The sequence below is a fragment of the Tyto alba genome, unplaced genomic scaffold (genome assembly GCF_018691265.1).
Source record: "Tyto alba isolate M040663 unplaced genomic scaffold, T.alba_DEE_v4.0 Super-Scaffold_39, whole genome shotgun sequence".
Taxonomy (NCBI): Eukaryota; Metazoa; Chordata; class Aves; order Strigiformes; family Tytonidae; genus Tyto; species Tyto alba.
Window position 1 is genome coordinate 12,154,641 of NW_024881314.1, and position 27,538 is coordinate 12,182,178.

At 49.7% G+C, this 27,538-nt stretch overlaps 1 protein-coding gene across 5 annotated transcripts; it reads right to left on the minus strand.

The window, feature by feature from the left end:
* On the minus strand, window positions 1–27,538 carry NDEL1 (nudE neurodevelopment protein 1 like 1). 5 transcript variants are annotated; one of them, XM_032992090.2, is made up of 10 exons: window positions 24,356–24,400; window positions 17,444–17,541; window positions 15,841–15,994; window positions 14,454–14,602; window positions 13,234–13,370; window positions 11,018–11,191; window positions 10,099–10,190; window positions 7,640–7,791; window positions 4,434–4,468; window positions 1–268 (listed from the first exon to the last, which is right to left on the minus strand). In XM_032992090.2, exons 1-10 carry the CDS (start codon window positions 24,380–24,382, stop codon window positions 261–263), a joined length of 1,026 nt encoding a protein of 341 aa, XP_032847981.2. In that variant the 5' UTR covers window positions 24,383–24,400; the 3' UTR covers window positions 1–260. The 5 variants fall into 5 exon arrangements, with proteins under 5 accessions (XP_032847981.2, XP_032847983.1, XP_042658666.1 ...); XM_032992092.2 differs by lacking the exons at window positions 4,434–4,468; window positions 24,356–24,400 and adding an exon at window positions 27,194–27,538; XM_042802732.1 differs by lacking the exons at window positions 4,434–4,468; window positions 24,356–24,400 and adding an exon at window positions 26,586–26,654.

The following is a 27,538-nucleotide window of genomic DNA, read 5'->3' on the forward strand; positions in this document are numbered from 1 at the left end:
AACAGGAGAAAATAAACTGTATTAACATGACATGAAGGGCTGTGAGCGCAGGGTCGCCTCTGGCAGCACGGAGCGGGTCGTGTTCCAGCCGGGCGGGAATGGGGAGGGATCGGGGGGGGCAGTTCTTCTCTTGGTGGGCTGAGAAAAGCGTCCGCAAGTCCGACACGACCTCCCGTGGGCTCATACGCTCAGGGGGAGCATGCCGGGCGCTGAGGATGGTCGAGAGGCTCCCAGTCCGGGGGGACCTTGATCAAAGCCGTTTACTGCCCTGAGAAGGAACAAGAGACAGGTTGTTACGGGCCGAGCGGCCTCAGGAGATTGGCACCGCTCACCCCTCCCCACCACCAGCAGCTGGCAGACAGACCCTTCCCCTCCCTCCTCACTGCATCCCTCACCCTGATCGTACGGTGCCTGCGCCGTGGGGGCAGGAGTGGGGCCAATCTATGACCACACCAGGGCTCCCACCTTTGGCCGCGAGGATCGGTGCTCGCCCACCTCAACCCCTTGCCCCGAGCAGGCCGGTGCTGGCCGAGGTGACCGGCCTGGGAAAGGACAAGGGGCTCCTGCACAGACCCTGAGCCCGCTGGGTCGGTGCAGCTGAAGGCACCGGGCACAGCAGCGCTGCAGGCTTGGCCCCCCCTCAGCTCCCCGGCCCTCTTCATCACAGCCTGTCTCGGCAGCAGCACGGCCACCCCAGCGACGGCCCCGGCCCCGGGGGGAGCGCAGCCGGGCTGGGGACAGCAGCACCCGCGTCCCCAGGTCCTTCACAGGTGGCTACACGAGCTCTGCCCGGTCCTGGGGATGGACCCACGGCCACGGCCACGGCGCACGGGCTCTGCGAGAGCAGGCAGGCACGTGTTAAAGCGCAGCAGCGATGCCTCTACGCTACACCGCCCCCGGCTGGGGTGCAGCGGGGGCTCCGGGTGCCTCCACGCCCCCCAGGATCCCTGGGTTCCCCCCTTCCCCAAGCTGTTGAGAGAGGTGAAGGTGCGGAGAACCTGGCTCCTTGGCGGGCTGGGAGAGGAGCACGCGGGTCTGACAGCTTTTCCATCTCTACTCTCTTACAGCTTTGACAGATCTTCTGTAATTAGGCGCCACACGCGGCGTCTGCCCGGGCTCACCATCTGCTGAGCGCCACCAGCACAGACGTGACAACCAGAAGCAATTGCATCCCTGTAGCAGGAGAGCGTGTCCACCCCCAGAACTAGCACCCTGCCCTCCGGGTTGCATTTGCGATGCTGAAGGTGGGGGAGAACCCCCACGGCTCTGCAAGGCAGGACAGGTCCCCGCCGCGACGTCCGCCCGCCCCCAAGAAGCGCCTCTGCAGCCCTTCACCAGCTCTGCCTCGACCTCCAGCACCCCAGAAGATGCCGTTGGAGTTTCTCCTGGCAGAGCTACGATTTTAAGAAGGGGCACTTCAGGAGACAGCCTTTGCTGCTTAGATCAGGGAGCTGTGGTGGGTAAAAGCAAGAAGAACAACGAGTGAGGGCTCTACCGCTGAGGAAGAAGCCAACCCAGGAGCTGGTGGCGCTGGGGTCCCAGCCCCCTGCCCTCACTAAGGGCCCAAGGTGCCGGCGGCCCCGGGGCAGAGCAGTGCCCTGTCCCCACCCCTGCTGCACGGCCCACCGATCCCGTGGGGCTCACACCCACCGGTGACCTCGCACCTCCTGGATCAGGGGATGCAAAAACCCTGCCAGCAAACCCAGGAGGCTGCTGCCACTGCACGGGGCAGCTAAAAAATCCTTCCAGACAAGCAGATGAAAAGCTAAAATCTCGTGATTTGCTAGCAAGGCCAGATTCCCATGGTAACGCAGCTCAGTGCCGTACAGAGCTGGGCTGTTTCCTTTCCCTCTCTTGCCGTTAAACATCCACACTAGCCCAGCCTGAAGCACATCCCAGCACCAGGGGCTGGAGCAGGGAGAAACCACCTTCCCACCTTCTCCCCATTAAACTGGAAACTTCAACTCCCATCTGAGCGTTGCTCTGATGCATTTCGAAAAGCACGTGCCTCCCTGGCTTCACGCAGTAAGAAGCTGCTGGAAGAAGCTTAGAGGCAGATGTATTTCGCTTTTCACATTTGAATGAGGGGGCATGAAGCCAACCCGATCCTGACGTGACTCTGCAAATTAGTTACCAGCTAGAAAGCACCTTTGCCAAGTAGGACAGGGAAGAAGAAAAGCCACCAAAACCCAAAACCAAACAGGATTAAAACGTGGTGGTTTGCTCCCTTTTGAAAGGGTTAGAGAATAGAGACATTCAACAGCAGGAGCCTGGAAGTGCTGGTGTTTGATGAGTCACGTTAAAGCCAAGCTCTGCGGATCTCTCGCATCTCCTGCACTAAATTCAGAGCCAAGGTCTGCCTGCTGGGAGAACACCTCCCTGGAGCTGTCGCCATCCGACAGACCTGCCTCTGCAGGCAGCTCCTGCTCTTAAAAGGAGCAACACAGCCCCAACCCGCCCCAGCTCCTGCACGGGGGCACGTTCAGCACCTCGGGTGCCCTTTTCCACCTTCCAGAGGTACACGAACAAGGCCAGAAGCCATCAGATGCTCAGCAGAGATGCCACACGGGCGTGACGGGACTCTGCCTGAATCACCTGTGTCACAAACAACCCAGTGATGCCCGAAACAAGAAGGGAGACCAAGCCCGACCACAGAGCCGGGGGCAGCAAGAGGATGAGCGCTCTAAGTGTTGTTACAAGCGTTAACCAGCACGAGATGTGGAGTGCTCACAGCACCACGGTGCACGAGGGAGACATGAGAAGGCTTTCTGCCGAAGATGTTAAAGATAGACACCCCATTCAGAAGCCTTTTGAGGTTTCCCCCATCGTGGGCTAATTAAAAAAATAAAGCAGGAAGGCAGTGCAGGGTGCTTGTTTGTGGCAGCTTCTCCCGGGATCAGCTCCTGGAGTCAGTTACCCACGCTGTCCGTTGCATCCTGCCGGCCCAAACTTGCCCTCGGTGCAGAAATAAAGACAAAACAGCAGCTTTGATTTGCTGAAAGCCAGTTCAGTAAGTGGGGCATGGGGAAAGGCTTCAAATAGTAGCAGCAACTGGGGGGGGGGATACCGAAAGCTGGCATTGTGGCTGAGCTTACCGAGATCTTACCCAGCCACGTGTTTCTGTTGGTAACATGACAACGCACAAAAAAAAAGGGGAAGAAATCAGCATTACTGCAGCTAAAGAAAAATAAAATTAAACAGAGCAAGTGTAAGAAAAGAACAAATGAAATGTGCTGGAAGATTCCGGGGCAGGGCTGCTGCACCCGCCGCTGCCCAGCGGAGCTGCCTGCAGGGCTTAACCCCCCCAGCACACTGTGCCCTGGCTCTGGGCTTCTGGAGAAACCAAGGTCTGGGGCTTCAAATGGAGCCAAAAGCACCAGGCCCTGCTGGCAATGTCCCCGGCAGTGGTTTCTGATGGAGGTTTCTGACTCCCTGTCCCTACAGTGGTGCGCACTTTGTGCCCGTTGCCAACCGCTCTCTGGCCCTTGATTGCTAAAGATTGATTTCTTCCTCATTAAACTGTATTGCAGGCTCTATTTTGTACTTTGCTATCTCCAAGACTTTAAGTATCCAGTAAAAACTCAGCAGAAGATCCTCCTGTAGCTGAATATCCCAGTCTGAGAGTAAATGGATGTGGCCAAAGCATGCTTGGAGAGCATCGCCACAAGAAAACAAGAGGAAAAGCGAGTTCTCAGGCAGGTCAGCGCTTTAAAACACACCGCTTGCCCTCCCAGGCAGCAGTAACAGTGTAAGGAGGTAGAGAACACCCAGCACCGAGGTGTGAGGGTGGGGATGAGGCTGGGAGGGAGCCCCGCTTTTCGACAGCGTGGGGAACCCTCCGCGCTCCCTGGAGAGGCGGCCAGGTGGGACGCGCAGGCGCTGGGCTCCCCGCCTGGCCCTGCCACCCCCGGCCGGTGACGTGGGGCCGCAGCTCCCCTGTCCCCACCCGCACGCTTCAGACCACGCTGCCCTCTCCCCCGGAGCTGCAATCCTGGCCGGCCCCCGGCACATCTGTGCCTTTGGTTTTTTTTTTTTTTTCCCCGTTAGCCAGAACCACGGCAGGCGAGCCCACGGCCAGCAAACCGTTGAAAGAAAAACACGACCAAAGGGCAAACTAACTTGTAAAATTAACAGCAGTGATACTTCACCCTGTGTCTCTGATGTGACCGATCCAATCAAAAACATGCACGTATTTGAAGAAATATTAATTAGATCAAGAAAGCAAGCAGCACTCAATCTTACGGTTGCAACAGGGCACAGCACCAGAGAAGTAAGGAGAAAGAGGGAGGTTATAGCCTCAGGCTCTGATCATGGACTGTTAGTTTGTAATGCTAAGAGAACTACCTCATGCAGTTAGCATAACCACCAACTCTGCACCTCCAAGCACCGAGTTAAAATGCATGCAGCTTATCATTGCAAATGAATTCATTTACCCATGACCAAGGTGGGGAATATGACCTTTTCGCGCCTAGTGGAGAAAAATTGAAACAGTTTATGCACACAATAAAGACATTCTTGGGCACAATCCGGGATGCAGGAACTGAGGCAAAGCAAAGGTGTTAAACTAAACCTCACCAGACCTCTCTCCTCCTTGACCCCTGAATAATGACACTGCCCTGCAGGGGCAGGCAAGGGTCCTACTCCAGCAACAACCAGCACTCCCACCACACTCCACCGCTGCAGGTGCGTGGCCCAGATAAAAGCCTGGAGCACTGCAAAGCACGTCACAGGACGTGGGACTACTCACCTGCATGAGTTACCCACAGCTCTCTCTTTTCCAGGGAAACTTTTTTATCAAGTGGACTAGGGAACAGAACGACCACCCTGATTTCACAGCCTGATGTATCAGAATCAGGGTTGTGGGTAACACTGTCCACTGCGTAGATATACCCACACGCTTCATGGGACTGCTAGAAGTGTTCAAGCAACGGCACTTCTCACATTCAAACTTTAGCTTGTTTTATTAAAACAAAGCCCAACAGATTCATAAAAATGACCTAAGAAATGTCAAAGTAGTTGATGTTTTTTAAGACATTCAAAAGTGTAGAAAGGGGAGCAGGGGAGGAGCAAACGAGAAGTTAATTCCCCAAGGAACAAACAGCCCCTGTTGGTTCACATGCTGTCTCAGCTCTGCTGCTGAAGTGCCAAGCCTCTGCGGAGCCCATCAAGGTCAGAGCCATTTTGTTTTGTAACTGGATTGAAGTTAATAACCAATTTAGAACAATTACAACAGCAGAGAACAAGTATTTACCCGAGAACATCCTCAGGTGTTGTTCTGCTATGCCCTGGCAACTGGACAGAAACAGCATGCTCCTGAAGCAACAAGTCTGCAGGGAACTGATGTTATACCAGACACTGTTGAGTTTTAAAAAAGCAGGTTAAGTTCTGACTCTTCCAATCCTCCAGCAAAGCTTCGGTGCAAGCCCAGCAGTCCTCCAGGGCCCCCCTAAGGCGATGCTCCCCATGCCAGCTCCTGCCTGTCTTCAGCTGCCTGCTCAGCTCCATGCAGCAAGCAAAGAGGTGTTTGATGGGAGGCAGACACCCAGCAAACACTTGAACCAACAAAACGGTGGAGGCAGGGAAGCAAAGGGAACTGTAAGGGTGTGGCTGAGTTACCTCCGTCGCAATCCTACCATCCAACCACCGGCTGTTCTTTAGGCAACGGCTGCAGATTGGATCGGATCTACAGTCACACGTGGCTGTTTCAGGCTCCAGCAACAATTAGGGGCAGGGAGGAGAGTTCAGGGGCTGGAGAAGGGAGAAGAAAGGGCATGCCTCCACTCGGCACCTCGTGCCCAGCCACCACACCACACTCGGGACCCCAGCACGGCTGGGAGCTCGGCTGGGGCGCGCGGGCAGGACCGGGCTGGCCTCCTGTGGGTAACAGCTCGGTTTAGCTTACACGTGTGGACAGAATTACACGGGTTTTACACAGCAGCCAAGCAGACACGTACACAGCACAGGCACCGTGATCAGCCCCAGCCTGCACGGACCTCGACAGGGGCAGCGAGGCGGAGCAGGAGCCGATGTAAGGGGAGAGCCACGGGCCACCAGCAACCCCGCAGTGAACAGCGGGCGGGGGGCAGAGGAGGAGGCCGGGACAGCAGGGCCATGCAGGGATCTCCAGCAACTTGCAGATAAGCACATCCGTCATTTCCACCCCCTTTTCCAGCCCACCTCCATCCTCCAACCCTGCTGGAGAAGTTCTCTCGCAGGAGACTGGGTTTCTAAGCCTTTTTCAGCTACAACCTGCTCCGAACTTGAGGCAGCCAGCCCAGACAAGTGTGATGACAATCTAGATAATTAAAAGTGACCCCCCCACATCCCACACAGCAATCAGCTCATTCTTCACACCACGACTCGATATAGCCATGATGTCTCCTAAGAACAGCTATAATCTCTCCCCAGCAACTACCCTGACAGCTTGCACCTGAAACTGCCTGAGCAGCCCGACTGTGAGCTCTGCCGTGGCGAGGCACGGGCCCCAGTCAGCCTTGCAGCATACAGACGACCCAGAAGTCTGGCCAATTCGCATATAACACTGACTTCGTTAAGTCTCTGAACTCTACCCTTCCAAAAGCAGCAAACAGTGGTGGCTCGAAAAACTCTGACTGCCAGTTTCTAAGATGCAACGTGCCCTGCTACCCACATAGCAACACGATCCAGCTCAAATGAGGATTATTGTAGGAAGCTCCGCTTGTCTGCTCTGTGCATCGCACTCTTCGGGTTGGTGACAGCTCATTTAATTCTCTAAAATAAATTCTTGATTGAGGATGTGCTGACTATTAGCATTAAATTGCACTGGCTTGAGGTTTAGCACGGAGGACTGCTACTGTGCAGGGAGCAGAGAGGCTGTTTTGCCTGGTGACGCCAAGCAAAGCTCACAATACCACTGTGCTTTTCGCCCCGCTCCTCAGGGCTCCACGTAAAACCACAGGGCTCTGCGCTCGAGGGACTGTGGGATAATCCTCCTGTTGAACCACTTCCCCGTATTCCAGAGGAAGCTCTGGCCACAGGTGAGTCATGGGACACACACGGGGTGGTTTTTCCTGTGAAAGCAGTTTCTGGCTTCGTGGCTGACGCACAACACAGCCAGCTGCCCCCTCAGCCACAGTTACGCTGTTAGTGACATTTTATTTTCCCCTAATAGAGGGGGAAGTAGAGCAACAGGGCACCGCCCTCCAAGTGAGTATTCACTGCCTGTGCTCACTGCTCTCACCAAGGGCATCTCCAGGTTTGCAGTTAATGTACTTCCCCGCACACCGGCGCGCCAGTAGCCGAGGCAACTCCACCACTGCTTACTCGAGATCCTGCCGAAGGGCACGTTCCCTTCACTAGCAGGTTTGCTGCCTCGGGTTTTCTATTGCCCGAGATGCAGCTGCCACGAGATCAGGCAGCAGAGGGACAGAACAGGCACTGGCATCCTACCAGCTAAGAGACGAGCCCACTTGCTTTTCTCTTTGCTTTACAGAAATCAGCACTGTCACCTTCCCCGTCCCCTTGAGACTCTGGCTCCACAAATTATTCGTCCTATAGGATGGAAGCTGGGGTGGGCTAAAGACAAGCCAAGAAAAACTTTTGCCCCAAGTACGATCCTGAAAGGCACTCCACTTTAGGGCAAAAATATATCCTCACTTACCCTTTGTCAAAGAAAGAAGTGTGCCCCGGGTGAGGGTACTTTGTGCCATTGCTGTTCATCATGCCACTGTTAACGTTCCCTGAAATGTAGGATTTCCTTGATGCCTGGTCCTTTGCAAAATTTCTGCAAGCAGCTAATTTGGATTCTAAGGCCTGTGAAAGGGGAAAAAAAAAAAAAAAAACAACAAACAAACACAAAAGTTAAAAAAGTAATACCATTAAGAAAAAGTATTTTGCTGCTTGAATTCAGGCTTTGTCATGACCCCAAGATCACCATGATCAGGACCCCAGTGTGATCACCTCTGGCAAAAACTGAACTAAATGGGAACAAAGCTGTCATTTTCTCTGTCATCCAACCACAAAGGAAACCCACACAATGAGATGCTGATGCAGACTGCCAGGCATGACTCAGTTCCATTAAGGCTCAGATTTTAGAACATATCAACTCATCAACTCTCAGTTAATTACCTAAAATAAGGAATCTAACTCCTAGTAGAAGTACCAAAACTTCAACAGCTGCAATCAGGCTGGCATAAACTAATCAGAAGACTGAGCCTAAGGCAGAATCCCCAAGTTTCATGAGGGACTGCATATCTGGAAAGTTGAATTTTTACCCCAGGACAATGCCTGCTAGCATTTTTTTTCTTAATCTTGGCCTGCAAAATAAAGCCAGTTTCTTAAGCCCAACTGATATGCTTCAGAACAAGGGGTGCTGCAGCCACAGCATCAGAAGGAAGAATCAAAGGCAGCAGCTAAGCACATCTCCATGCTCAGTACCTCATTTCTACTACTTCCAAGCCAGCCTGGTGAGATATTTTTCCTCTCTATAAGGTGACACTCTCTGCCTCATCCTCTGACTCTTGGCAGGACAGAGACCAAAATCCTGCTTCTTCAGAACATCACCTCCCCTTTCTGCCATCTATCACAAACCGAGGCTTAACCTGAATATCCATCTGGTCTAGCACAAAGTCCTTGCAACCCTTTGTTGCATCCACCCTGTACACGGGAGCATTCAGACACCTGCAAACACACGCGTGGGAGACAAACTCCTCTCCCCAAACCTGGGGTTTGGTCCTGTCCCATGTAGGAGAAAATATTCCATTAATAAGGCATTGACATGCTGTCACAAGTAAGCGAACACTATACAGTCTACTTCTAGAAATCCATGTAAGCTTACTCATTGACTATGCAGGCAGATGTAGGTAACGACCTCTCTCTTGGTCTCCAAGCACCTACCAGCTGGAAGGAGCCAGTGTGATCTGTGCCAAGTGACTCCATCTCAGCTGCAAGCAAGAAAGCTGAGGGGAAACTTCTTGAGGAGAAAGGGAATCTAAGTCTTGGGATGAGTAACCAAACCCAAAGAAATCCTGAACATCCTATAATTGTTACTAAACAAATGTGCGAGCAGGAATTTTGTATCAGTGGCAGAGCGTGTATCTAAGAGCAGGCTGGAAAAGCAGCATGCTTATTTGGCATTTCCTGTCCTTGCAGAGTAATCACACGGGATTGCAATTAAGCTCCCTAAATCCCCTGCAGACTCTTACTCACAGTGATCCCATTTTAGACCTGTCACTCCATAACCCCGAGTCGTCCTGCTGCCCTTTCAAACCAACTACCAGCTCGCTGGCTCCAAATGCGAGCAACGAGGTAATTCTTGATTTCAAACTTTGCTAAAACAACTGTCTCTACTGCTGCTATTGCCATTCCCAGTGTTAACCACAACAGACAGAGAAAAGCCAGCACCAGAGGCTAGACCCCGAGGCTATCCACGCTTCCACTCAAAACACTAACCACTGAGGCATGTCAACAAGCTTCTCAGAACTCAGAAGCCAAGTCTTCATTCAACCGGAAAGCCTGGCATCCTCAACACCACCGTAACAGATGTTTAAACCACTTCTTCCCTGCTTATAGTGGTAATCCCTTTAAAAGCTCAAGCATTTCACCTCCCATCAACTACAGATGGGAACACTGGGCTTTCTCCTGATTTCTCACTTTCTCATCAAAGGTTTCTGGATTTTTTTCCTATTTTCAGCACCTGTTGCTGATCTCCCCAGCCACACGAGGAGACACTGGCAGTGTGATCTTGGCCCCTCACTTGTGCACAGCAGGCACCCAGAGTCTGACGTCCAGCTCTGCATCTTGGTCTCAATACAGAGGAACCTGCAGGGCCCATTTAAAGTAAGAAGTAGTTGACGGTGTCTAATCCCATATACCAAAGTGCTTGGGAAACTTTTTACGCCGAGTATGAATTCTATCACCCCCAATTAGCATCAGAACCTTAGTAACATGCTTTACAAATCAAGATAATTTAAAAATAATAGAAATACAACACAATGTGGATGACTTGGAAACTACAGCATGTATGCAGCATGGGCCAAGGCCTTGTTGTAACTGTGCACCGGGATGAAAGCACAGCAACAGCAGCACAGGGCTAGGAATACTTCAGTTCAGAGCACTCACCCCCACTTTCCGTAGCAGATCTCCCACAATGTTGAGTGCAGATATCCTAGCTGAAGGAGTAAGGGGGCTGGTACCAAATCCGTTTGGTATGGCTGCAAACACAGACAAATTTTATTTTATGCTCCACTCTTCCACAGTTTTTTTTTTTATTTGTTTGGTTTTGGTTTCGTTTTTTTAATTTAAATAAATTAACTTCTACATAAAAAAAGTAAATCTAAAACCCTGCTGCAGATTCTTCATACCATTACCCCACTGTACCACACAGACTACATGATCACTAGCCATGAAAAATGAAAAAGCTTTATTCCTCCACTGCCCTCTTTCCCGTTTGACCTACAGGCAAAGTTCATGCACTCTCCATCTGCAAGGCTACTGCCTGCAACCCATCGAATCCAGCCAGAGCTGCCTTTGGAATCCACTCTTTCTAATTTGAAAAATAACGTATTCATCCGTGTGGCTGTCCAGAGCTTTCCGGATGGGGAAGGGGACTGGACTAACATCATGATGTCTCACAGACCAAACAGGACCCCTGAAAAGTACGTGTGGTAAGAGACTCCAGACTGCCAGAACTACTGACCACCCCTTAGCCACTACTGCTACTCCACATTTAAGCAGAAATATCAGTCACTGCACTTCCCTGCAATCCCAAATGTCTTCAGTGCTCTACTGCAGAGTGCAAACCCCTGCCCCTCCAAAAGCAGTATCAGCTTTACTCTCCTTCTTTTCGGTGCTATTTACTCATTATACTCCTTAAATGCACCTGGTGCTGCCCCAGGATTTAAACACACCTTACGCAATGCATGTGGGATCCACACCTACCTACAGTTACTTCAAGTTCCCTAACAAGCACCTGGTTGGAAATCGTTAACAAGCTGAACACGCTGCCAAAACAACTAGATACAGTTTCTATAACTTATACCTTTGGGGGAAGGAAAACTATTTTCTGATCCTTTTCCAACGGGCGTAGCTGGCAAGGAGAGAGATGCTTGGACAGCCGAGTCCATCTTTTCACAGTCCAGAGTTGGAGAGCTGGGTGCCGATTTCCGGGTGACTTCTTGCTGCCTCTCCCGTACTGCTAGCTCTTGCCGTAAGTCTGAAAAAAAACACCCCACACCTACTGGTGACTGATTTCTCTAACAAACGCTCCTTCTATTTATTTGGGTGGGAGGAGGAGACACTTTGCAACAACCCAATATTAACTGCCTGCTGCTGGTTTTCTCCAGCAGCAAGGACCCCCAACCGCAGCAGTCCCAGCTGGCAGCAGCGGCAGCCCCCAGGGCTGCGTGGTCTCAGCCAGCACGGTGGGTGACAGCCGCAGGGTTTTTTCCCCATCTCTAGTGTGAGTCCCATGGAAAGTGTGTTACGAAACTGCAGCTGGTCACAACTGTCTGCTGAACGACATTCAGCTCCTGCTCAAACAGAGGTTGGGAAAAGGGAGGAATGACCTATTCTTGTGTTTCAAATTCCCCACGTTACTCTTCCAGTTTATAATAATCCACAGGACTCTGTGCTAGCCAAAGACAGTCAAAGTGTTCTATCCAGTTTCTCGACGCCTCAACAAGTGAAAGGGCAGACTGGAGATGCTGGGTAGTCCAAATGACAGGGAATGAGACTGGAGATTAGGAAACCCATGTTTTATTCTCCCCTCCTCTCCAGACTGCTGCTGACCCCTACCTTGTCCCTTCCCACTTCCACACATATTTGCTACAAAGAGCATCCATCACAGCTCAGCAATGAACCTATAAAATCCTCAGAAGGGACTAGATGCAAATAAACAACACATTACAAGGGGTTTGGTCCTTTTTGGGTAGAGAAAATTAATTTTTCATAGACCTCTTATTCCTTGCCTCAATCTGGTATAACGTGAAAGAGCAAAATTAGTTGTACATTACACCTTTTAAATTATAAAGATTTAGAACTGATTTGAAGCAAAACAGCACAGCTGAAATGACAATTTATTTGGGCTCTTAGAAGAGGATTTGTGGCTGTTCAATCAGAAATGTGTATTTGAGTTTGACACCATATCAGTTCTTTTAGTGGCTAGTGTTCCTGCTTGCTGTCAGGGGGAATAACATGTAGCTTTGCTACCCTAACAAATGCTAAAAATTTCCAAATGACTCATCCAAGAAACACAACGTCTTTTTTGCCAATTATTCCAGTGTTCTAGAAAACAGTCCCCTAGGTTTTGCTGTTTTTTCCAGTAGTATTGCCCTAACCCCTAATTGAAATACATGTATTTTCTCAGAAAATACTTAATCTCCCTTTTCATATTTATCAGAAAAACCCTGTGCTTCCAATAGAGGCACAAACTTGTGTGTGGGGCACAAACTTGGTTCACACAGGTTCACGAAAGAGAACAACAACAAAAAGTCCCAGTCTGTTATCAAGTGCGTTGTCTTACACTCAGGTCTAGGCCTTAAATGAATAATTATTTTAGAAAGCTTCACTTGGGAAACAAAGTTGAAAACCACTAATCTCTAAAACTGCGTTAATGGCAGGCACATGCTTATGAGCAGATCATCTCCACTATCAGAGATATCAGTTTCCACCAACTATTAAAAAAAGGAAGTTTCCCCAGAATCCTCAATGTGAAATCCATTGAGAAATCCGCCACTCCTGACCATATCCCAGAACACTCTCCCGAACATCTCTGATCCCACAGGTCTAACCAGAGTCTTTACCAGAATATCTTAAATAAACCAGGCAATTTCCAAGAGGTTTAGAATGAACACAGGAGACAGGATTTTTACAGACAGTTATTTAGCCATTTGTCACGTATTTCCCTGTCATTTCCCATGCTCTCCCTTTCAATCACAGCGAGTGAAAACTTTTGAAGGACACCTCCTCAATTCTATTCCATCCGTGGAACGCAGTATTTTTGTACTCACCTGTGTTAAAAATCCTGAATGAATCTGATATTAATTTTGCCCTATATGAGGAAATTTTTCCTCTTAGCTACGCTGGCCATACAAAGAACAGAGAACATACTGTTAGTAATACCTAACGCTTATACTACGTATCCAGTTCAAGTCTCATTATGTGAGGCTTTCTAGAAACATGAGCTTTGGTTGCTACACATCTCTGTTAGCAAGCCAACAATGTACTGAGAGACAGAACTAATCAAGCAAGACGTACCTCTTGCTTCATCCTTTAATCTCTGTACAGAAACTAGCAACGATTCCTTGTCATCCAGTTCACTTTCTAAAAATGCATTTCTCTCAATAGCTTGGTTCAGCCTTTGTTCAAAGTCTTCCAATGAAACTATTGTTGCCCTAGAAACAAAATCCAGAATATTAGGTTCTTCAGCTCAGCTGACATAAAAGCGTATTCAAAAACATAATAGAAGAAAAATGTTAGCAGGGTCTACATTCAAGTTAGTAATTTGAAAGCTATGGAAATGCTTCTTAGAAAGGACTAATAAACTCCAAAGAAGCAGGGGAATAAGATGAAAACAACACGATAGCGTCTGGCTCTCAGAGATGTACCAAAGAGCTGGGAAAGAGCCAACCCAGTGCACCAATCTCCATTTTTCCCAAGCCACGCTCCAAATCCACGTACCGAATCGGTGCACTGGCTGAGGCAGTACTGTACTGTCCAGAGCTCTGGACAGGCAACAGCCCAGCGGGTGCCGAAAGCAGGGCACTGGGATATTACCTAAGACCCAGTTTGTTCCATGATTTCAGTGGGATAACTCATGTGTGTCAAAAGTTAGTCATGAGGCTAAGAGTCTTGTGGAAACAGGGCCTCAGCTCTCAGATCTTTTTGCCAGATAGCCAGAGGCTCATTCCTGGTCCCACTGAATCAGTGGCAGAATTCCCATTCAGCAAAACGGAAGCATGACCTACTCCAAAATTGGGTGTTTCTAACAGCAGCCTGGTCATTTTATGCATTTATACAGGACATATTTGCTCCCTACAGTCATTAAACTGTTATGCAAGGGAAGAAGAGACTCCTTTGGCCTGTTGTCTTTAAAAGGGACTATGTAAAGCACTAGTTTCTTACTTCAAAGGGGCTTTGAGCTACAAGGATCACAAATATATTGTAAGAGTCACCCAGCTGGTAGTACCAAAAGCAGCGCTCTGGCCTGGCTTGCTCCGCGCCTACCTGCACTGCTTTCTCACAGGAACAGCAGACACACTGCTGCCCCGTCCTTCTTGCTGTAACATAATGCTACCAGCTGATGGAGGTGAACTGCAAGGAAAAACTGCACTGTTCAAAGAATCGAGCGTCTTGGAGTTTGCTTGGGGTTTTTTTGAGTGCATGTTATTTTCCCTCTTAAGGAAGAACGTCATCAATCTGAGTAGCAAAGAAAAGATCCAGCGTAAACTTTAAGGCAAGAGGTTTGCAGCCTTCACCTCTTTGCACGTTCCAGGTCATCGTTGGCCTGCTCCAGCTCCCTCACATACTTATGGAGCTGATCTTTAATGGCTCGTGTCTGGCTCAGGTCATCCTCTAACAACGACACTTGCTTGTAACTTTGTGCATACTGGTGCTCCAGCTTCTCCTGAAAGAAAGAAGTAGTGAGATAAGTATCAGCCACATACACTCTCCAAGTAAGCGAAATGGGACAAAGGAAGTTACCTACTCGCTGCAGTCTGCTAGTGTGGGATTGCTGGTAATCACAAAGCAAAAAGTGGAGAGCTAGAAGGAACACGCTCTGAACATCAGAAATGGGCACAGTGTAAAAATTACAAATGCTGCATTGTGCACAGGCACCTCGTCACGACACAGCTGCCTGCTCAGAGATGCACCCCAGCATCTGTTCCCAACAGCCTGCACTGACAGTTGCTCTGAAGTCTCCAACATCTAGGAAGCCAGAGAGAAATCTAACTGCACAGCCCCTCCTTCAGTGCCTCTCCCTTGACAATAGCCACACTGTTACCAGAACTTGTCTGGCATCTCCATTAGCAAAAATGAAAGCCACTGAAATCTGTTAGGAAACTTCCAAGTCCACAAGCTCCTCTTGAAAAGACTGAAAGAATTCATTCCCAAATATGCTTTTACCAGCTCTGAGGGTACACACAGGCCACTAACATAAAAACTACTGACCTTACAGATATAGCTGGGACTGGATATGCAAACGAGTAATCCCATGAACTTGACTTCCACTGGGTAAATTTCCAACCTTTGCCTTCACTAAAATAACCTAAGACTACCAAAAATTATACTTTCCCAAGATCCTAGAAGAAGCAAGAAGTTGTTAACGTAAAGACATCAATAAAAAGACACCTTCTGCACATGCAGATCCTTATGCAATTCCTGTCCCCATAGATACGGCTGTTAAGAATGAATCAGGAGATTCTCTCTGAAGGATGTGCACAAATCACCCATCTTCAGCTTTCTTTACGGTCTCATAAAACCAAGGAGACCTTCTCAGCAAAAAGCTAGTATACAAAGGAAGATGATAATGCAGTGTCTGACAAAACATACTTGTGTTATCCACCCTGTTGCTATGCTGATGTTCCCTGTGTAACCAACAGAGCTACTACTTGGCAGAGCCTAGAGAATTCAAACAGATGAGCTTAGACTTTATGACAAGAGCTTCATGATGTGAACAAGAAAAATTCCATCAGAAATTTCCCTGGTAAGTTGCTGGCCTTATTCGGAGTACATGCCGTACTCAAGTCTGGATCTTAAACAGGAAAGTCCTTTACTTCGTTTGGATATTCAGACCCGACAACATAAAATGAGATCCAAGACATATCTGTAAGAAGAGGCAATGCTATTACAGAAAAGACCTACCTTTAATGTTTCCACTTCATACTTCAGTCTTTGGTTATCTGCTTGCAAATCTCTATTCCTCTGCTCAGCTTGCACTAGCTGTGCCTCCAACTCAGCTTCTAATTCTCTGCTTCCCTCCTGAAATTCAGCCAGCTCTTCACGAGCTTCCTGGAAGCTGTGAAGAGAGAATTTAATCAGTTGAAAATCCAGCATCTCCCAAGTTAAAACAAAATCCACAGCTCTTTAAAATAGTAAGCTGAAAAAACAAGAGTTTTGAAGTGATTAAGTGTCATCCATAGACATCTAGGGGGAAAAAGAAAAATGGAGAAATAGAGAAATCATATCATTAAGCTTAGCTATAAAAGGAAATTAATTCTCTTACATCAAACAAACAGCTACATGAAATGCAAGTTTGAATACAAACTTGTATCAAAGCTATTTACAGGATTCATGGGAGTCTGACAACCACTTTGTACTCCATTAGATTTCACAAGGCTAGGAGGATAGAGTCACTGAATTAAACATTTAACCTGGTTTTGATCAAAAACTGTAAGACAGGACAACAGTTTCCAGATCTCTGCACTACCTGGAAATTTAAGGTTCTTTAAAAGCATGAAGGTTTGAGTCAGAGTTATTGAGGACTGAGGCAAGAACCCAGCACATACCTACTTTATAGCACTGCAAGTTATTAAATACTACATGTAGTCACTCCACATACTTCGCTTATTAAATTTGCATCTTTACCATATGTAATAGCTCAGCTCTTAGCAAGCGGCAGAGAAAACTAACAAGGTTATGGGAAGCAACATATCCACTGGTGTCCAAGAGACAGAACCTTCCGACACCCCAAACCAGCTTAGGTCTCTGTGTGGACGGGCCCCTCCACATGCCCACTCCCCTCCCCAACAAAAACACCAAAACCAAACAAAAAAGCAACTCGCACCTTGGACTCTTTGGTCTTGAGAGCTCTTTAACCAACTTCATCTCAGCTGCACATACGTAATACTGAAGGCAAGGAAAGCTTTCCAAAGAAAACAAACCGGAAGCCTCCAATGCCCCCCACTCCAGAAAAACCCCAAACAAACCCTACTCCCACAAGAAGCACAGCATTACTCAAGACAACAACTTCTCTTGTCGTTTTTGGTAACCAAAAAGCCCCCGTGCCTCCTCAAAGATGTAAACCACTGGTACAGGCTGCACTGTGACGTACAAGACACTTCAATAAATGGCAACAGACACCAAAGTAGCCACTTTTCATACCAATAATTCAACTACATGGAGCTGGAGGGAACAGTCATGATACAAGGCAAGCCCAAAGGCACCTTCTTATGATAAAACGTCAAGATACTACTTAAGGCAGCACTTTAATTCTACAAAGAGGCACCTGATTGCAGAAGGGTTTTGCTCTTGCTCAAACACGCTTGAAACAGAGCCTGGAGCTCACAGCATGGTAACACCGTGCAAGAAACATTCAGCTGCCACAAGACTGGAATTAAACCTCAATTTAAAGCTGGAAATGTGGAGATTCTTTCTAAAATATCTAATACCCACCTTGGTGTACCCTTGCAGAGAAATAGATCAAATCATTAAGAACCAAATCCAGCCTGCAAATCTGCAACAGTACCTTTGTTTGTACTTCAAGGAAAGCTCTTTCCAATATGCAGTTTCCTCCTTTGGACTCGAAAAAGTTGGAATTTCTTCACTGTCCATGATCAATATGACCTGCAGGACACAAACATAAGACCACAGGATGAATAGCCAGGCAGACTGCTCCTGAAACCGCTGCTAAGTCCTGAGCTTCATCGCCACGGCCTTTCTGACAGCGGCACCCAGACTTGGCACCCGCAAGCGGGATGTTAATGATCCCTAACGAGCATCATTCAGCACAGAGGCCTGCCTCAACAAGCAACGTAATTTTACCCAGCTTCTGGAAATGCTCTTGCAGTAGCCTGAAATGAGACCAGGTATTCTGGCTGTATTTTGTACCTGCCACTGAAACAGTAGTTAATCCCGCAAGCTCACTTAGGACCAGAGTCGGTAAAGATATTAAAATTTACAGCTACAAGTCTGCATTTTCATTCGTTAAATGTTCTCAAAGACATTTTGCCTCCTGTTGCCAACACAGCCGTGCACACTACAGCTCCTATTAGAGCCGCAAAGACACGTAATGAATGAGGACAAACACTCTGAGGTCAACCGCTAACACACTGTGTTGCTGAGATTAAAATTCAATTTACTCTTCCTGTGTTGAGTACTAGGTAGTTCCTGCTTTCCTGTAAAACATGCAGTTAACAGAAGCGATCCACATAGTTTTGCCCCGTGTCCGCTCAAACCGACACAAGAAAGACCAGCCTCTCCCATGAAATTACATGGTCACACCATACAACAGTGCTTCCAGCCTGGAGGTGTTCAGAGGACCAGCTTCCCACACCAAGGCGGGGGGGTCACGTTCCCTGGGCGAGGACCTTCTTTCTTCAGCTGCTTGGACCACTGGATGCTGTTTACACTGTTGCTCAGCTAATAGCTGGCGTAAGAAATACAACCCAACACGTACTTTGTATATCTCTGTTCATGAATGGAGCAATATGCAGTCCAGGGGGATGCAAGACATCTGAGGTCTCGACACACACCAGGTCGCAAAAGCTGACGAAGACGAAGAAGCAGTCATGGTTCTGCCAAGCACAGCAGGACGAAGAGAAGTGCACAGATCCTGACCACAGCCAGGAGATGCACCGCACCGGGTACCATTTCTGAGCAATCCCCAGGCAATCCCACAACTCTTTCATGGGTAGGCATCTTTATTTCTCCCCAAAAGCCAAGACCTAAATTTTGTTATTAACACCCAAAAAAGAATAAGCTGAAACCAACCTCTGCCCTGTTGAAAGCAGAGGCTTTAAACCATGCTTGCATCAAGCTCATCCATCAGTAATAGCTGACCTAGAAGTCCTGACTTTCACACTCTAACAGGCATCAATAGTCAACACTGTCCCTTCAGGCCTAAAATTGTCACACTGGTATGTCCTGCATCTCAGTGACCCACATTTTAGACACCTCAAAGTGGGACAAAACAATCCTATGCTTTCATCAGAGGGCAGACCGGCTCATTTCAGAAACTGGCACTTAGCTCACAAATAAAGTGAGGCAGAATTGGCATATTTGTCCTTCAGCCAAGGCTGCAGCTGCCACAATCCAGGGGCACAAGATCAAATTTATCCAGAGGGTGCTAAGCACCTCAGAAACACCCCAACTCTTGCACTGTGTTAACTTTACAGCTTTATTGTAGAACCAAGTTAATCATGAATCAGGTCTCCATGCTGCTCAGGAGAACTGATGGTGTTTCCTTGCCTGCATTGCCCTGTACTGAGAAAAACTTACGGATCCATTAGGATTCCTCCCAACATATATACTGTCAGTCCTGCTGTACCTCTTCAGATAAAAATTTATTTGAGCGTACTTGCTTCAGTAGTTGTACCTGTTACCAAGGCTGCTTAATCACCACAACACAGGGACAGACCACAAGTCCTACGCAAAAGAGTGTTTATAGTGGAGGTAGAGCCTGTGAATCACCCCCCAAACTGTCGTGGTTTCGCAGCCGGGTGCATTAAGTTGAACAGACATCTGCTGCGGCTCGGGCACGTCAGGCTGCTCCCGAACCGCGATTCAGATTGCCAGTAAGAGGTGAACCGCTCGGCTCCTGCTGCATGCCATCCGTAACATCAGTCCTGCACTGATCCCACTGAAGCCCCTCCGGTAAAAGCCTTCTGACCTCCCCCTTTCAAGCACTTGGCTCTAGACCAGCACACTCTGAGAGGCTTAGATCAGCAAGAAGCACATTTCCCCCGAATCAAATGAGGCGTAGCACAGAGCAGGGTCGGGTCCCACAGCTCCAGACGAGCTGATCTCAAACGGTAAACAGCCAGTAAGCCACCCATCAGCAAAATTCAGGATGCGTTTAGAGAAATGGAAGCTGCTTACATCATTTCCTAGAAGCAGCCGAGATAAGGGACGCCTGGGCCCAAGACTCCTTCCTGCCTGCTCACATGGGGCACAGCCTTGGAAACAAACACCCGAGGGACCCCTGCAAACACAGCAGTGTGCCCAAGAAGCGGGCAGGGCTGCTTGGGACCCCATGGCACTTACAGTCACCAGCTGTAGAAGATACTCTCCCCTCCCGGCCTCCCCTGGTCGAAGACCCTTTCCTTTTAGATACCAGAGGGAGGAGACTCAGCTCTGTGGTATTTCAGGCCCCTCGGCAGCGACTCTTCCTTCCCAAACCCAGCCCGCGGGAGCAAGCTGACCTTTTCCAAGTCTCTCATCCCTTGCCTGCCTTGGTTAAGCAGGTGATGGTCCACGATTACCCACACCCCATGTCTACCATCGTGCCCAACGCTATCAGCGTGGATTTTTGATCTGCTAACTGCACTGTACAAACACCTACACCAGATGCTAACGCCAGCGTGCAATACTAAGCTCCAACACCCATATCCCAGTTTTTGTACACTGTTACATCATTTGTCTTCCCTCGTAGGTGTGGGGGGGCGAGAGAAAGAGATAAGAACACATATACACACTCTGCAAACAAGGTGGTTAAGGGCCAAAACACTAGTCTGAGAGCTAGGAGATGCAGACAGCTTCCAAACCTGCCACCGGCACAGATGTGGCCGTGAGGAGATCACTCCACTTCTGCCAGCCTTTGCCCATTCCCTCTATTTATGGTGCAGAAACACAGGCCTATCTAAGCACATGTACACGCCTGGCAGAAAGCGACTCCTAGGCATTATCAGAACATAACTAGACAATTTTAAACTTCTCACATGTGGGAGAGCAGATACCCACAGAATACCAAGAGTTTAACAAATACTGCTTTGCTTCAGCCCGTTGCTGGTTGTCCCGGCTCTGGGCATTATGCGAGGAGCTGAGAACCAGCACGGCAAGCCCTTCCTATTCACGGGCTTCTTTGCATACGTGGCACTTGCAGAATCAAGCCTTTGACAAACAACACTGGGGCTTTCAGGATACAGACAAGACAATGCAGCAGCGTCTTCCAGGGAAAATGAGAGCAGGCTTATGCTGCTGCCCACTCGAATTCATTACAACACAGCTTAGCATTCACGCAGCACCCTGGGAAAACTCAGCTACGCAGGCATAACTCCAGGATCTGAAGCAGCTATTAAACAAGAACTATGTTCAAAAGGCAGTGGCTCCTTTCAAGCCCCCTCCTTACACAGTCCACAGGACAGAGTAACTCTCCACTGTTAAAATGAAACAGCTTTTCCATGCTGCAATCACTCTTAAAAAAAAAAAAATAAAAATGCAACTTGTAGGTTAAGAATTTCTCTAAGTCCAGGGTGTTTTGTACAGGACAAATCTGGCTCCCTACCTCCAAAAGCATCCTTACAAGTGAGATGCTCAGTATCCTCTGGATATTACAAGAGCCAAAGGCTGAATCCAACATGTAGCAGAACTAAACTAACATGCAGACAGTATTTTTCAGGTACCTTAAGGAATCTTGCATTCAAGGCCAAACCAGAATCTTCATGGAGTCACCTTTCAGCTAAGTCATGAAAACACAAACACAGCTTGAAGTGTAACACAGTACCTTAAGAAAGCTTCCCAGGCTCTCCATGTGACTGGAGGCTGCTGCTAGGCTTTGGATCAAATATCAGACCAAAACACTAAGCTTGAAATATAACACGATGTTTCAACTTCTACCCACCCCTTCCCACAGTCAGGAATCCACTCCTCTCCACTCTCAAAGTCAACTCAATTCACTGACACATCGCGGTAAGGATGAGCTATAAAAGCACGTCCAAAATGATTGAGTACTGCTCAGAGGCAGCTGCAATTCACCCAGGATGTACCTGCAGCATCTCAAGTGGCTGGATAAACCATTCTTCCTGACTTTAGTCACCCCACATTCTTCCATTTAAAGCTAGCTTATAAGTATTTACCATATAAAGTGAATTAATATTATTTAATGATCATGAACAGGTCATTTTTCTGCACGTAGGCCACCAGCTTTCTTCCTCCCAATCCTGTTTGCCCAGTATTTTCAGACACCAAACAGGAAGGATTAAGCAGAGGCAAAGCAAGGCCACTGAAATGCATCAAACTATAGCGCCAGGACTCCTCCGTCTACACTTTGCTGCCCCACCACCGAGGGCAATGCAAATGTCCACTGACTTTTGGAATTAAACAAGTAACCACCTAAATTCTGCCAAGCTCACATCTGGCTTTTGGTTCTCACGATAACAACCTGTTCTGGCTATCAGGGTCCCCAAAACTGCCAAGCGCCACGTAATTGCCACAGTCATCCCCTTCTCGCAGGGAATGACCAGCCAGAGCTGCCATGGAGAGCAGGAAGGACTGCCAGCAAGCAGGTCTTCTTCCTCTTCCCATTTTATGCTGATTCATAGACAGAAAAGCAGAAGAAATCTTGTTTCCACCATCCTTCACCACCTGACACCACGAGAACCAGTAGGTAACCCCCCCAAGCCCCTGAAGCTCTGCATTTTTTTCCAACACCCGATCAGGATTCAAAGCAAAGGAGCCTGAGCATTCCAGCCAAAAATCAAAGCAAATTTGCATTGTCTTTCACTTAGAATATGGAAAACAATAAACAAAAGCCATGGATTAGATTTCACCCATCAATTTGTGCTTGTTTTTCTCATCCTGAAATAGGAGCTGGAAGCATCTTCATACGCAATTTGGAAGGCTGCCTGCATCCATCACTGCTTTGGAAAGTCAACCTCTGTCTTTTCCTGCAACACTATTTTTGAACTGAATGTTCTCGGGTGACCACAACAAATGCCTCCTGGCCTCTTACAACAGCAGCACATGAGCTTTCAGGAAAAAAAGAAAGACAACATCAGCACAAGACTCCTTCCTCTGCTGCAATAATAAATCCTGCATTTCCAATTTGAACAGTATAGGTGGCAGAAGATAACCAAATCCTACCTGCAGGAACTTTGTGCCAGGTTAGACTAAAAGCCTTTAAGACAACCAAATGCCATACAGTAAAGCCTTGTTATCTCAACAGCCTCTTGTGGAATCAGCCTTATTAATCAAATAAAACCAGGTACGCTTTACACCACATGGCCAAGACTCACACACCTTGTGAATATGGTAAAAATCCCCTTGATGAGTTAGCCAGCACTGGGATGCAAGCCTTGACACCAGAAGAAAGGTACTGATGTAAGAAGCCTCTTTTCCAAAACCAAGATGCAACTACCAAAGAATTTAGTATTCAAAAACATTTATCCCTTTCACAAACATGGGAAGTTTAAGACATCTGACCTCTATTTGTTCCCAGGTAACACCACTGAAATGCCTTATAAAGGAAAATCTGAAGAGGTTGGTGGTCCTGATGCAGGTTCGGTATCTGCAGAGATGAAGGGAAGGCCCCTGGAGACGCGCAGATCCCAGAACAACCTGGGCCTGATCACAAGAACAATTTGCTCCCAGTTCCATACCCAGGAACCCCAGAGGGGTGAATCCATGCAGAGCAGAAGGCTGCGCAGTAAACAGCAAACTCAGAAGGAAATTAAGGCTGTGAAAAGGATACGCTTCTCCCTGCCGCAGTCTCTGCTCTCTGGAAAAGCACCACTTAGGAAAACCGGGGAGATACGATGAGCACCAGCAGCACTGATCCTGACCCTGCAGTGGAAGCTGACAGCTGGCACAAGCTGCCACGTGCCTGCACAGCCCCCCCCCACCCCTCGAGATTATCCACCCAACTTGCGTCTTCTCCAACTCACAGCTGCCCGGCTTCTCTTTAAACCTTGAAAAACTTCAAAGTATCCTACCCAGAAGCAATTAATTTATCTGAGAGCTTATGACGTGCACAGCAAAGAGCTTGTGACAAATGACAGCACACTGGTCCCTTGGGCCTCCCTATTATCTCAGCAATTAATACCACCCCAAAGACGAGACGACATTCCCTGGAAAGGCAGTGGCCAGAGAGCTAACATGCTTCTGGACACTGCAGAATGACAAGTGACCAAGAAACTTAAAAGGAAAAGCACTTAGCACAGGTTTTTTTTCAACAGAAGCGAATTCTGTTGCTTTTACATCTCAAGTTCTACCGGTGCCAGGGAGGGGAAAACAGTTTTGAAAAATACTACCCAAATGCTAGTCACAGGCCAGTCATCAGAGAGGTCCTCAGGTCTCTTCAGTAAGCACTTAACAAGATGAGAGTTAAAAATAAATCCCCAAACTCTACGGTGATCAGGAGAGAGAAGCAGCACAATCTGCTACTGAGCTGTATCAACAGAAGAGCCCTCGAGGGACACAGTCAGATGAAGAAAAACATGCTTTGATGGGTATGTCTTTCTTTGCCCATGGATGAGTGCAGTAGCATAGAGAAAAGACAATTTTCTTGAATTCACCTTATAGTTTATCTTGATTATGTTTCTGGTGTCAACAAGCATCAAGAAGGACTGTAAAAAGACCATTTCCTTCCTGTAGTCTGACTTTCCCCATTTCTCAAAAATAACTGTAATAGACTGAGGGAATAAATAATACTTTGTTGCCATACTTTTTGGTAGTCTACTCCCAGACACATCTCCAGAGACAAGACTCCTTGCGGTACCAAGGTCACAGACATCAGTCTTGTGTTTCCTCTCCACTTTCTTCTTTTCCTTTCTCTCCTCTTTCCTTCTCCACCAACTGAGGAATTATCTCACATGTCTGCAACTTCTAAAGAGTCAGTAAAAAAAAAAGGCTTTGCCTCAAAGAGGGGGAAAGAAAATTAAATCACTACGCCTCTAAACACATACCTTCATCTGTAACACCCGATGACATGCAGGATCAAATCTTCACATGTGTGAACCAAAAGAAAAATGTCTGGGCTTTGCCTCCACATACGCAACATAAATACACAGCCCAGACAGGTCTGGGTCTAAAAGAAGACAGTGAATCTCTTCCAGGGCACACCTAGCACTATTAATCCAAAAACCACGCTATTTACCCACAGCTGTCACATCCCCTACACCCACAGTTAACTGGCACTATCAGCCAGCCTGTCCGCAGTCACACTGCTGACACTTCACATTTTAAAATAAATAAATAAATATAAAAGGCTCCCAGCCACTTTTCTGCCCTTGGACAGCTCCTTCCTCTTAGTTACTAATACCTCTAACAAAACGGTGACCTTGACAAGGCCACTCACCCTCTGCGGTGTACAGCAATTGTTTCTGAGGGAAAATAAAAATAATAGTAATAAAAAAAGTGCTTAAGTATGCAAGGAACTCTTCTACTGCAGTTTCACATATTTAACCACCTCTCAGGGCAATAAACACCATAGGCATTCAGGCGTTCAAAAGAGCCCTCCACCTCTTCACAGTCGTGATCAAATCAAGATAGTTTCAGCAGGAACAGAGGAACCCCGAGTCACGAAACATTCCCAGCACGAACTGGTCAAGAACAATGGAGCTGGGCTGTGGGTGGGTGAGGACAGCTCTCCTCCCTAGGAAGGGGAGGAAGAGATGCGTGAATGGGAAGTCACTTAACTGAAGTCTAACTCCAGTAACGTATTTCCTCTTGCGTCAGCTGTGTTCATCCTTTACGGCAGGTCTGCTGCAATTCGGGTCAAACTCCTCAAACTGGGAGTACGAGGCAGGGACTGTTCAGCTGGTCATGTTTATACAAAATACAGCAGGGCTCGCTAAGCTGAGAGGGAGGTGATAAAAACCTCTGAGAAAACCCCTCACGGAATTACTGAAAAATGTCTGACGGAGATGCCCCCGAGGCATCTGATCTACCACGTATTTTATGAGAACGGAGGCAAATCATACCTTTAGCTTCCTGTCAGTGACTGGGGACGGATGATGGAAAAACCAACACGTTTTGGGACAAAGCCCAGCGGCACAGCGACGGTAAAGGGAGCAGCCAGGCAAGTCACCGAACTTACGGTGCCGCTTCTTTCTGCGCTCGCACACGGTTAAAGCCCCTCCGCGTGTGGAAACCGCTCCGGGGCTGAACTCCAAACCAATTCGTCACCCTCCCGTCCCGTCCCGTCCCGTCCCGTCCCGTCCCCCCTCCTCCCCGGGCCCGGCGGCGGGTCCCCCCGGCCCGCGGAGCAGCCGGGAACAGCTCGGGCAGTTTTGCTTTGCCTCATCCAAATCCTGCCATTCCCCGGGACGAGGAGGAGCGAGACGCGACGATGCCGGAACAAAACGCGCTCCCTCCCCGCGGCCCCAGCACCGCGGGCACCTCGGGTTCCCCAAACCCCGGAGTTTTCAAGGCAAAGCCGCGCCCCGCCGCCGGGCCTGCCCGCGGGGCGGCAGCCCCACGCCTGACACGGCTCCTTCCCTCGCGCTCAACTACAAATACCTTTTAAAAAAGGGTTTTTTTTCCCCCCGCAGGCCACCGCTCCGGGGCGCCCCGGCAGGACGGGGTGCCGGTGCTCCGCGTCCCCCCGGGTGCCGCGGCCGAGCGGGGGCAGCCGGCTCCGGCAGGGCGGCGGCCGGGCGGGCGGGGCCGAGCCGGGCCGGACAGTGACAGGCACCCGCTTCCGCCAACGGGAGGCGGCGGGGCTGCGCCGCCAGCCAACGGCGCGCGGGAGGGGGGGGGCGGGACCTGCCCCGTTGTCAGTTTGCAACCAATCGGCGGAGCCGTGCGGGGCCCGCAGCCCCCGCTGACGCGAGGGGCGCGCCCCCCCTGCCACCACCCCAGCCGCGTCACGTCGCGTCGCGTCGCGTCCCCTTCCCGCCACGCCCCGCCGGGCCCCGGGGCCGCCGCGGGGACCCCCGGCCGCCGCCGCTCACCGAGGCACATCCCCCGCCACAGCCGCAGCACCGCCCGCCGGCGCCGGCTCTGCCTCATCCGGGTACTGCGGGGGGGGGGGCGGGGCCGCTCCCGTGATGCAACGGCAGGGCGGGGGGCGGGGACGCTGCCGTCACGCGGGGGGCGTGGCGAGGGGCGTGGCCTCGCCGCAACCGGGGCCCCGGCGGGAGGTTCCAGTTCCAGTTCCCTTTCCCGGTCTCGGTCCCGGTCCCGGCCCATCCCGGGCCGTGCCGCTGTCCCTCCGGCACCCCGCTCAGCACGGCGTGGGGGTCCCCCAGCTGCTCGGCTCGCCCCCATCCCACCGGCCGTCCCCGGGGCACGGCCAGGGCTCCGCCAGCCCCCCCCTTCCCCCCTCCCTACCGCCTTCGGGCGCCCCCTCCTCCCGGCCCTCCGCGGCTCTGTTCCCCGGTGCCGCCGGGAGGGGCAGACCCGGGCACCGGCACCTTATTCCTGCGCCTCCGACCACCCACCCCGAAGGGGGAGCGGGCAGCACGGCCGCGGGGCCGCCCTGCTGTCTCACCCCCATCCCCGCCACCGCTGCCTTGTTCCCTGCGCGGCTTTTCTAGCCCCAAAAGAGAGAGAAACTCACTGTGAACCTGCCGGGGATCCCGCCAGCCCCAAGCCAAGCTCAGGGCAGCCGACAGCCCCCAAGACCATCCCTGCCCATCCCGGCTTCCTTGTCCTCTGCTTTCCGGGCCCAGCATTTCCCCGCTGGTGGGGGGGCTTGCCCGCTGCCCTGATGCCCTCCACACGTGCCTCCGCACCCCCCGGGGCCACGGGCACGGGTGGGCAGGGTGCCTCCACGCTGCCTCTCGGACAGGCCCTGCCCCACGGCTGACCTCCCGGCTCCCGTACGCTGACCTAAAATTTAAACTCCTTTTGCATGCTTAATTTTCTGCCCCCTGTAATTAGCTGGCCAGCCTGACATTAGCAC